The sequence below is a fragment of the Notothenia coriiceps genome, unplaced genomic scaffold, assembly GCF_000735185.1.
Source record: "Notothenia coriiceps isolate Sejong01 unplaced genomic scaffold, NC01 NC01_scaffold00030217, whole genome shotgun sequence".
Lineage (NCBI taxonomy): Eukaryota > Metazoa > Chordata > Actinopteri > Perciformes > Nototheniidae > Notothenia > Notothenia coriiceps.
Window position 1 is genome coordinate 285,303 of NW_011362918.1, and position 12,853 is coordinate 298,155.

The 12,853-nt window shown below is 39.8% G+C and overlaps 1 protein-coding gene across 1 annotated transcript in view; it reads right to left on the bottom strand.

Annotated features, from left to right (window-relative positions):
* LOC104959441 (copine-8-like) overlaps nt 1-408 on the bottom strand; it is a 4,101-nt gene extending 3,693 nt beyond the window's left edge. Inside the window, exon 1 of the mRNA XM_010787338.1 lies at nt 251-408. Within this exon, the coding sequence (XP_010785640.1) occupies nt 251-408 (158 nt within the window). The remainder of the gene's footprint in view (nt 1-250) is intronic.
* Nucleotides 409-12,853: the final 12,445 nt, after the last annotated feature.

The following is a 12,853-nucleotide window of genomic DNA, read 5'->3' on the forward strand; positions in this document are numbered from 1 at the left end:
CGTGTGTGTGTGTGTGTGTGTGTGTGTGTGTGTGTGTGTGTGTGTGTGTGTGTGTGTGTGTGTGTGTGCCCGTTCCAGGGTAAATGTCAGCTCACTAAGGCCCTGCGTTACCTTCCAGCATTTTGGGTTTTGTATCTTCTTGGTGTGACGTTATCTTATTTTTTGTCACTATATAGTCATTGTACGTTTTTATATTCAGTGTGTGTGTTAAGTGTAAGCTCATGAGAGAGTTTGTGAGTCCACACTTTACCTCTTGCCGTCTGGTCTTTTTTCAACCTCTTTCTTTGCCAAACTAAACAAAGCCGTCCTCAAAGTCACATTCAAGAACAAACGTCTCTCAAACCACCACTTACTGTAAGTGTCACCCCCTCCTCCTCCACTATACTCCAAGGCTTTAGTGCCAACCATTTCCCGAATAGTAGTGCTGTGCCGTTTAATAACATTAGCAGGGGCCAACTGCATCGTAGCAACACTTGCCACCATATCCCACATACTTAGCCCATTTGAACATATCGGCCTACTGAACGCAGTATTCGTCCTGATGTGTAAGTGTGTGCCGGCCTCTGAGATCATTGGCTAAGAGCCACCCTAGTTCTGCCTTGATTTCGAGAACTATAGCATTGTTGAAACAAAATAGTTTGTTGAACAGGTTCCACTGTACTTGGCTATATGGTGCAAGGTATTCAGAAATCAGTATATTCTCAATTATAGATGCATAACAGTTTGAAAATAGGCTCCGGGTTTCGACCTGTAGAAAATATACCTGGAGGATGTTAAGGGCCCTGGTGGGTGGCTGATTATATGAAAAATGGAATGGTAAAACATAGAAACACTATTGAATGTATTGCAGTCTGATGCATTAGGGCTGTAACGTACATAACCGTTACAGCTCAGTTCAGTGCCCGGTTAAGGAGTTTTGTACAGCAAGAAGAAACAAAAAACGTATACGTGTCAACAACAGACAAAATCCTCTTGGTGCAGATTGAGGGGGAATATTTGCCCACTGTCAACTTTGTTTTACTATTCTCCTTATATAATTAAAGTGGACCTATCATGCTATATTTGAATAATATACCTATATAAGGCATATTCATACTCTTTATTTTTCAAAATACCAAACAGATCATGCATTTTAGCCATTCCTCATTTCACTCAATTTAACACTGTCTCTGCATGGGCTAATTCTGTGAGAACAGCACCATCTACAGGCCTGGCATATGCACTACAGCGTCTCCAGCGCTTTTAAACGGCAATGTCCGTGGCTGTCTCCTCCTGATTGGTGGAGTTGGCCCAATAGCCGTAGCGCCACTTCTGTGACGTCATAGAAGTGTTCAAATCTGGATCAGTCTGTATCAGATCCGTTGCAGCCCCTTTTTTAAGAGATTTGGGTAATGAGGGAAATAGAGAGTGTTGTGTTTTCTGACACTTGGTGAGTTCTCCGGAACACCGGGGAAACATATTCATGTATAAAAGACGTGCAAAAGTGCATTTTGCATGATAGGTCACCTTTAAGTTGATTAAACAACTGACATTTTTTTTTTTTTTTACAAGCTCACTTCGGGCTCTGGGAACTTAGCATTTTCTTTTTTATATTTCCACCACAAAAGGATTAATACAAAAAAGTAATAAGGGGCTTAATTAATCAATTGTAAGAATATGTTTCAATAAATGTTTTGGTTACGTATGCAGTTATGATGGTGAACACTAATGCATTTGAGACAGAGATTGCACTATGCGTCAGTGGTGGTCCTCTCTTTGAACATTGTCCAGAGTGTGTATATGGTCACATCTTCTTACCTTGAGGACAAACAAAAGACTTACATTTTTTTTTATATAAGTTGTACATCGATATTTGTGTAGGTGTGTTAAAAATAGCCAGGTTTGGAGCGCATATGTTGACAGATGGATCCTTCTGCGTTTAAGTGCTCTTCTCTTAATGTCACCTCCATCAGTTGTGGAAGAGCTATTCCCCCTTCTCCAAAACATTTCAGTTGACATTTTCCCACCAGCCATCTTCAACCACACACTAATTCACCAACTATTTTGCAGGGAGAAGTTCTTTTCTAAATGTGATGTTTAGACGTCTATTCATGAAAAAAAAGTCTTTCACTTTGCTATTTCCCCGTCTGCCTGCCACACGAACACGAGCAACACAATATCAAGACTCCAAATATTCTTTCTGACCTGTTCACTTTGTGTCCAGGTGAAGACATTGATTGATGGGAAGTGGAATTCTGCTATTCCTTCCTCAAAGAGGGGAGAAAAAAAGAGGGATGAGACTTTGCAGCAGGGATGAAAGAGCAATAGAGAGGCCTGTCAACCGGGGGAATGGATGAAGACTGATGAAAGAGAAGAAGAGTAGGGGGTGATAGAGTCTTAAGAGGGCCTGTCAGTGAAGAGGGGTTAATAGAAAAACTGTAAGAGAGAGATACAGTAGGAATGAGTGGATGATGGAAGGAGTGTAGAGAGGATGTACGCAGAGTACAGGAGAGGGTTTCTCAGCGGGAGGTTTGAGGTGAAAGTATGGAAGTACTCACTTATGTGGAAGAGAATAAAGAGAAAAAAAAAAAAACTTGTAAAATATAAATGTAAATAATAATAAGTGTGTATATGTATCTATACAGTATATATATATATATATATATATATATATATATATATATAAAGGCCCAATCCAATTATGCTCTACAGTACAGGTTAGCTCTGAGTGTTAACGATTCTAATGTAAACATGCACTGACCATATTACGTCCAAAACAGTCGAGCATTGTTTCTGATAGCAATGTGACTGATAGGGCCGTGTGTAAAGCCAGCCTAAATTTCCGATATTACGTCATATCGGACGCAAATCTTGAGTCTTGGGTTGAGGTGACGTTAACATTAACCTTTCTGTTGGTCGCTTGTTAGCAGACCCTTCACGCGAACAGTTACAGGCAGGGCCCTGATAGCCCTAGTTTAAATCTACTACCCACATATAAACATATGGACATGGGTTACTATTGAAAAAAATGATACATTTATTTAGGAACCTATTAATGTGATTTTAAGTGGGGGTGGACTCAAATCCTCTAGGGGGGTCTGGGGGCATGCTCTCCCGGTAAGATTTTTTTTTAATGTTGGACTTAAATGCATCAATCTGGTGCATTTTGAGAAGGAAATAAAGAGACTAGATCTATGGGAACACCTATATGAAACAGAACTGTATACATTTCAATAATCATAAAATCATGGCCATAACCAATAACATCCCCTTTCCAATATGAAAAAAACACTGAAACTTGTTTATTTATTTATTTTTGGTTCATTTATAGTTGTGAGTGTGTCTGTTTTTTTTTTTTTTAAAGTGCCAAAGAGACAACACTACCCACAATCCCCAGCTATTGTTGTGACGACGCCTGTCCGCTTTGCGAAAAACCTTGTGATAAGTCAACAAGCTCTGTGATTGGATGAAACATAAATTCATACAAAAAAAGTGACGTAGATTTTACTCATCTATTATTCAAAACCATTCTATTTATTCTAACGTAAATTACATGCCAGTGTTTTATCTTTTTATTACTTATATTTTTATGCTTTATTTGCTATGAGTTGTATCTGAAGCAAATTATGTTTCTGAAGATGTGTGAACTCTCATTACAGGAACAATACCGGAAACAGACGTAGGAAAGATCCTCAGCTCGCTGATCGGATGTTTTAGCCGCAATGCACGTTTTTAAAGATATTACTGATTTATGTGGGATCCTGAAACGGCTGCGGTGTGGGAATGAAAAATAAACATTTGTTTGAATAAAATAATAATTGTTGCTATTCTTTGAGAAATCTATTAACTTCATGTTAATACAAAAAACATTTTCCAAATTAGATTTTTCCCTAAACCTAACCCTCTTGCAAATCAAAACTATCAATCAGATGTGTTTTGCAGAAACTTAATTTCTTAATCTTTCTTTTAGCACTAAATAGGAGCCACACAGCCATGTTTGTTATACAGTTTGTTTTAAAGTATATAAATTGTACAGAATGTATGCCATGCCATTCCGGATGGTGGTGCCATCGCAACATGTTTTGTGTATCTTTGAACATTTTTTTCAGGTTGATCCTTCCAACATTGAAATCCGAAAATGGAATCTTGAAAGTTTAGCTGCCTCCCTTACTCATACACAAACTGTTTTGTGACTATTGGTAGCATGCTCAGTGAGTCAGATGACAATCAGACTAATGAATGTTGACACCCGTCGCTCGACTCACGCTGTATTGGGATCTATTAGCAGCAGCCTATGTTCCCGCTGTGTTGATGAATAAATGTGGCAAAACAGCAGCTGGGAGACATCATGCATAATGTGCAGGACGGCTGTGTGAGGGGAGTCCGGACCACATGAGAATGATGTGCTTGTTTTTGAAGATTCCCATCTAAAACTATCAGCCCGCCCCTCATTCACAATTAGCTCATCAGCTGCCTCCACCAACTCAATCATTATCGATGCACCAGGCGCTTTCACACATCACTTATAAGAATAAAATGCCCAGACATTCGTGTTTGGTGTCATTCACTTTAATGTGTTTTGACACCTAAATCTAAAAACAGTGTGGCCCTGACTGGAACACATGCAGCAAATACTGATTACTCACAGCTCGCTTTGGTTTTACACACACTGTGCACATGAAGACAATGTGATGGTTGTCAAAAAACAGCGAGTGTTTTCATCTATTGCTGAGAGTTGCTTTAGTTTTACATATCCACATGTACATTTGTTCAGATATCCCGTGCTGTGAGCACCTGCTGGACTTGTTTGTTTCTGCCTCTGTGTTTGCTTCATCCTCTCCCTCTGTCCTGACTTCTGTAGCACTACAAGTCAACCTTACAGCCCCCCCCCTCCTCTGCATCACCTCTCTGAGATCACTGTCAGTCTGTGAGGAAACACAGGACTGAAAGAGTGCATGAGAGAGTGCATGGTTACCAAGCAGACTAACCTGTAAATATCATGTGTTCAGACTATGCTGGGTATAAAATGAACGGTTTAGGTCGCTTCCAGAGGAACAGGACAGGGCGGGTTGGCTGTGTGGAATATGTTTTTTAAAAAAAAGACAAATACAACTTTTCAATAGAACATAAATCATCCATCAGGTGACAGAAGCTAGGCCAGGCCCTCGGCTACTGTGATAGCGACAACTTTACTCAAGTCGAAGCATTTCAAGAAATACAACACTTCTCAAATAAATGTAATATACAAAAATATCCTGTGGTAAAGATTACAAACACTATTTACACAATATGTATGACACTTCTTAACCTCCTTCATACTACTGTTGCAACAAGATAGCTAAAACGGGGAGTTACGTATTGTAACCCTAGTTCTATAAGCACAGGCGGAGCCCTCTACTGGACTCTATGGGTACTACTCTCATCAATGATACGCGAGCTTTCACACACTGAAGTTGTATAAACATAGCCGGCCAATCAGGGTGAGCCTACCTGAATGCTCGCGCATATAAGCCAGCTACACCTGCTGACTGTCATCCTACACCCTCTTCAGCGAGCGGCATAGGTAAGACAGGGCCCCTATGTAGAGGGCTCCCCCTTTGCTTATAGAACTAGGGTTACAATACGTAACCCACCGTTCTATCCCACACAGGCTCCGCCTTCTAATGGACTCTATGGGTACTGTGGGTGGAGCCCCGATGGATAAACGCCCTGTCGTCCAACAACATCGATCCTGACCGGCCTTTGGTTAACAGCCACCGCACCCCAACTTCCCATCATCCGGTTGTGACCGTGGAGAAGTCGGGGCCGCAGCTTGCTGGGTAAAGCCTAACTGGTCTGAGTAAGCCCATAGCTCCACCCTGCAGGTGCCAGCGCAAGTGACTATACACTGCGCACTACTTTCACAGGTCCCTACTTTCACATTCACTAGTGAACACCTCGCATACACAACTGAAAATTAAACCTCACACATGCAACTAGAGAAGTGTAAAACATTAAAAAGGATTATACTGTAGAACAAAAGGATTCTCGGTGAGGTTGGTGAAATAAGGTCATGCTTGTACATTAGTTAGTTTGCTAGTTAGGTAACTGTATGCATTGTTATTGTTAATTTAAAATAGCTATGCTCGACGATGCAGACAGCTAGCATCACATTAGTGTTGAAGAGCAGAGTACTGTATGAGATTAACGTCACTATAAGATCTGTGTATCTTAAAAATACGAATCTCACATTTCCAGTTGGTTCCAGAAATAACGTTAATGTAGATATTGCAATATGGTTTGTTGAGCTGGAGTTGATTATTGAAGCTTACTTGTTAACATTCATCATATTAAACGAACGAGCCCAAACGTTGTTGTTTTTATTAATATTATTACCAATACTTACTAAGCATTTTGTTATCATTACACTGGAGAAACCGATTTATTGTGGCAGCAAAACGTGAACATGTAACTTAATGCCTGCATTTAAGGACGAAAAATAGCTCAGTTAATGCTTTAGGGACAAGGAAATGATTTGTTTAAATATTAGATATGACGTTATGTGTGCTTCTGTGACAATTAAGCATATTTATTGCATTACATAGTTGAAGATATTTGTATTTGACCCTTACGTGTGTGTTACAAATGAATTTGAATATGGCATAGGACAAATATTTAAATTGACTGTCTCATGAAAAACGATTCCAAAATAACCATAAAATAAAAAGGACCCCACCTAGACAATAATACACAATCCAACTGATAAGATACAGTAAGGGCTGTGATATCCAGCACTTTTTTTAAGGATAACAAAAAGATTATCACATGACATTTGCATGTAAAAAAAGTCTGTGACCAACACATTGTTACTTTACATAAATATATCTGTTTGTTTAAAGTTTCCAGGTGATGCAGACAGACCAGAGGATGCTGACCATGAGAGACAGACCTATTCCTAACATCAGTGAACTTCAGCATGGACTCAAAGGTACAAAGACTCCTTTCATACTGTTCAAAGAAACGAGAAACGTTCTGGTTTAAATAGATGAAGTAACAACTATAATCAGCTGTCACATTTCAATGTATTTAGGCAATTATTATTTTACATTGTGAGAATTACTACCATTTGTCTCTACATATTGTCTGTAAAAGACGTGGTAAAAGTGGTTCTTGCAGTGAGACAACCGAGCAGTTGAATATTATTTAATAATAAGATATTTTAATGTTGATTAACTGCAGACTGTTCATTCATAATCTGATTATCTTTGTAGTACAAAGTGGTGAATTAAAAAAACATTCAAATAAAAAAAATACATTATTTCTACAGCCGCTAAATAAACAAACCTCTTTCATAAATAACACACTTGCTCTGCAATAATGTCATAGGTTATGTTTCTTGTCATTTCTGTGAGGAAAGGACATGCCTGAAGGACACAACTGCCTCACCGTTTTCTCAGAGGGGCCAGAAGAAAATGAAAAGCTGATTTCAGATTAAAGACCAATACAGGACATTCACTAAGAGTGCATTCACACCTAATAGCCCGCTCTCTGGTGCGCACCAGACCACAGTTTGTTACATTGTTTCATTTTTCAGAAGGTTCGGGGGGCAAAACTCAAACGGACTATAAACTTTAAACACAAGTCATGTGCTCGGAAATGCTGTTCAACCATTGGTCAGACATGAAGGGGGTAAAAACACAAATCCCGGCAATTTCTAGCGGAGCCTCCGCCATGGAGCATCGGCACTTTCGGCAGGTTATTCTCATGCTGCTGTTAATCTGGAGATCAACAGACACGAGCGGCCCGCGCATATGATTATATAATCAGACAACGTCCGTTAAAAAACATTATTACATGGCTTTGTTGAATAGTCGATTCTGATTGGTCAATTCAGAACAGACAGACCGCTGTCAAGGATTTATTGACCGTTGTTAAGGACGCTCACATCTGCACAAAGAAGTCCGTTCGATTTAACTGTATACAGTTTGGCTGAAAAAAGCAAATTGCATGCAGTTTTCCAAGGTTTCACATAATGATTTGTGCTAATTTTAAAGCAAGCAACAATGTTTTCAAATCTATTATCAAAAAGCTCCTCAAAAACGCTATCGAAGCAGTTCCTGCCGTTGCTACGTTAGTTCAAACAGTAACAACGGACTATTTTTCTTAGCGGATGCATGTCAATTTAAATCAATACAACTATTTTTTAAATCAATAAAATCATTTTTATAAATCCATAAAAGCATTTCAATTAATATTGGGAGTCATGTCGTTACTTTGTTGAGAATGTGTCCTTGTAATAAGCGGGATAATGTGCAGCGACGCGGTCATTATGGGGAAAATAACACCTTCATGTCGACCTAGATCCCTCCGCTTCGCGTCGGGCTCCTGATCAGCCTGTCGGTGTTCTTTTCCCCATAATGACCCAGTCGCAGCACATTATCCCTTACTGAACCGAGACCTCAGCTGAACCCCGGCCTACAGGGCAGCTCAGCTACTGATTGGAAAACAGTCACAAAGACCATGAATTTATTCAAAAATACAACAATATGCTACTGAAAAGTACAAGATTGCTATGATTGGCTGCTCATAATCTAAACTATGATTAGTTTCTAGTCATTCCTTCAGCCTGTCAATCATCCGTCTTCAACCCTTTTCATGAGGTCCTTTTGTATCGTCGTTTGTTTTGCTGAAAGGGATCAGCCCACAAAAGACAATTATTCCTTTTCACACTCATATCACCCCCTGGCACCAAAGCAAAAAGAAGAAATGCAAACATGCAGAGTGAGCCGTTTGTTTGTTGCGGGTGCCACACAGTAAAGTCACACTCTTCTTCGTGACCCTTATTCCAACGCAGTCATATTTTGCTCCCTCAGCCCACGTTAGCTAGTGATGCGTGCTCATTAGCTGGCTCTTTAACAAGCTGAAGAACACACACACACACATACGCTGCACAGGAGGAGGTGGTGTCAAACTAAGTTTCACCTCTGGAACATTCCACCAGTTCTGCCTACAGATTCTCATTATCAGCCAGCTAATAACCCGTTCTGACTTGGCGAGGGTTACATTTCGCAGCCAGGACTTCCAGTACAAATTGGCCTCTCATGTGGGCTTGTGATCAGGTCAATTAAAAAGTCTTATACCTTTTCTCATTAGTCAGTCAATATCTATGTAAGAGCATACAACCTTTGGTAAGGTAAGTGAAATACGCCAGCAGTTCTTTCACTACAGAAGGTGGATTAGCATTGTAAAGAGGACAGCGGTCTTAAAGCCGTAAATAATGGGTCACAGCTGATGGTTCGTGAGGAAAATATATGTGAGTCTGAATGTGTATGTCAGTTTACCGCCTGTTTTGAGGTGAAGCGGCACTATCTGTAGCTCTGTCTTTAATGAAACTGTTGACCTGAGATCTAAATCACATTCATAACAAGCTAGTCACAGTCTAACCTCTGCCTCTATCTGTTTGTTAGCAGGAATATAGAAAAAACTACTCTCAATTTGCATGAAACTTTGTGGAAGGGTGAAGCATTAGCCAAGTTTTTAAACAGATTTTAATCACTTGGAAGATGCAGGCATTATTTTTCACTTGGCAGAGGTCTGCCCTTCCAGTTTCATTGCACTTAATAACTGAGCTTTATTAAGATGAAAATAGGCCAAGTTGTTATAAAATAGATGTATTTATGTGTTATTGAGTCCAAAATAACTTAGCTGTGATTAAATCAAGAACAGCAATTAATTCACATGTTCTGCGGCACATTTTTCATTATACCTAACATAAAAATGATGTCAGCGAGTTTCAAACTGTCTGTCTTTACAGATATTAAGCACTGAAATTGGAAGGGGTATCAGTATTAACTTGGTCTTGGTATATAGCTGCTGGCTCCGTGCCTATCATGTCAATTTTAAAGATTTAAGCTGTTTAATTTCACACCCCAGCAGCGCCAATGGCATCAACCAGTTTGAAAACATAATATTCTGGCTAAATAAAGCATGTCACGAAATTGCACATTCCTTGTTTCCACTTTAACCGCTAATTTCTCTGACCTTATGGATCTGATGTTTCTCCATGTACTGTTCAGTAGAAGTCTTTGACATTCACCTCCTCCAGTTCACCAGACAACCAGACACACCAATGTTTCATGTCAGAAAATAGGTCTTAATTAGGAGAGGCTCTCCTGTCTGTAGCTATAATCCTGCATCATTCTGTTTTTAATCTTCTTTCCAATCTTTGTTCTTTGTCTGTTTTCTTCCCCTGCCATTTTTTCTGCAACATTCTGTAAATCTCTACTTTTTCTCCCCCAACTGTGATCATTTCCCCTCAGTGTTTTCTCCTCTCCTCCTCGTCTTAATTAACCATTCTCTAAAACCGAGGTTGACAAATGCAGCAAGGGACTGTTGATTTTGCCAGTGACATTACAACTGAAGATTGTATTAGCTGTGATTGAGATAATTGAGATAATTAGAAGAGAAAATTAAGAAAAGACGTAATCAGATTAGTGTTACAAAAAGCGGGATTATTTGCAGGATTACAATGTATCAATAAACACCCATGTATTATAGGTAGACGTACTGCCTGAATTTAATTTTTGCTTTTCATTTAGGTTACTTACATTTTTTATTTTTTTATTTTTTTTAATGCAGTAAGTGGACACCTGGATTATTATAGCAAAAATTGACTTTGCTTTTCATTTAAATATTAAACTAAAACACTTTTTGTAAATTCTACTATTCTGAAGGTCTAGCCTAAATTTAAGAAGACACATTTTTGATCCTAAATAAAGTATCTTGGTTTCTTCTTCTCTAAGATAACATTGTTCTGTTGCCTTACATTATACACTTCAGTAAAAAACATCGTATTGGTATTCCTTTCATTGATTTGCATTGCGTTTGATGTTGACGCAATCCAAAATATACAGAAAGTAATCAGGTTAAACTCCTTACTTATGTTACAGATTCCTTTTTTAAAGTAACCCTCCCAACGCTGTACAAACATGATATTATGCTAGAAGTTTGGCAGCAGCTTCTGGACTGTAGATTTGCCCATTTACCTCCCTTTCCTCCCTCCCCTCTCCCTCAGTTCGTCCCGTTCAGAGACTACATCGACCGGACGGGGAACCACATCCTGAGCATGGCGCGGCTCGCCAAAGACGTCCTGGCCGAGATCCCCGACCAGTTCCTCTCCTACATGAGGACCCGCGGGATCAAGCCGTCCCCAGCGCCGCCTCCCTACACGCCGCCGGGGCAGCCCATACAGACCCAGATATGAGGAGCCGAGGAGAATCATGTTTCTGAGTCGGGGGTTAGCTGAACCCACCGTGCGAAATACTTCCAATCTCCCTGAAGCCGCTCTCTAATGCCTTGTCGTCGTGGATCACGGTGTTTTTTTCTCGTGTTCAGGAAGCTGCATGTCGGGCCAGGAGAGTGTGCTTTGGAGGACAGGAAAAGCCAATGAGAGTCTGTTTACTTCCACTGTTAAGCATTCCTGTTAATGTCTGGAATTTTGTTTTTTTGATAGAGTTGGAAGAGACTGAATGCTCCCTGGGAGGATGAGAAGGAATGAATGAAGGACAGCTTTGGAAACATTGTCAAGAGAATGTCTCCAGACAAATCAAAGGAATCACTTGATCTTTTTTCCTGTAACTAACCGGACATGTGTTCTTTCTCTTATCTCTCTCCGACCCACTCATTGTTTACAGTAAACGCTAACAAGGATTTTTACTGTTGATACTTTTATATTCACACAGTTTCTATATGAAGCTCGATATTTTCTCTCTCTCTCTCTCTCTCTCTCTCTCTCTCCCTCTCTCTCTCTCTCCTGGTGTCAGGTAGCAGCAGTGCAGGTCCTGGTAGCTCTTCTGTACCGTACCGTGCTGTACCGTACTCTATTCTTGTGTTTCTATTAACCTTTTTGCATGAGTGTAGCCTCGGGCAAGTGCATGCATATACTGTAGTATCCCTGCACTACCTCTTCTACCCATGTGTCTGTCTGTCTGTGGGGGTGAGTGTGTGTCTGCCTGTATCTCCATTAGTCACCTCACCCTCTCTGTCTGTCTGCACTGCTCTCAGGTCCGTCTATACATCTCCCTTTTTCAGCTTTTCTTCCAGTCTTTAGTTTTCACTTAGCTGGGTTTCCATTCAAAAATGTCACACAAGTTAGGGTTAGGGTTAGGGTTAGGGAAGCCGAAATAGAAAATGCTTTTTTTTCTTTTTGCTCATCAGTAAAGAAAAGGGTTTTTATTACAAAATGTAATGATAAGCAAAGAAATGCAGAATGTTTGCCCTGCTTCCCAGAGATATGGTGTCACATGTCTTTTTAAAAGACAGCATGTTTATTACTATTATTATTTTCAGGTGCTTTTTTTTATATAATCCTGCTTTGCCCTTGGAATGGCAGTTTCAGCTGGCCTCTTCGGTCCACACTGAAATATATTAACAATCTTTTGGAGTGCCATAAAATAAAATAAACGGAGCAACATTAACAAGACCCAGCTGGAGAGGGCAGGTAAAGACACAAGGGCAGGAAGGAGATCACACACAGGGGGAAACAGGAAGTCAAACCAGACAAGACACAAAGAGAAAGTTCACTTCTCGTTGTGATCATGACACGTTCATGTTCCCCTGAGGATGAATTGTAAAATGTCGGGTATCCTCTGATTTTTCATCTAGCGCTATCATCAGGTTATATTTTGTATTTAATTTATAACTAAATGCCTGCAAAACTAATGACATGTCCATCATCCAACTTTAACAAACAAATGTTTTACATTTCAGATGCACATTTGTTTGCCGTAACGATGAAGATGATGAGCAATTTTAGTTTTTTTGCATTTATATAATTTGTGTCGTATTTATTTGATTTCTGAATGCATGACTCTCTCCTCCCTCCCTCTCTCTCTCT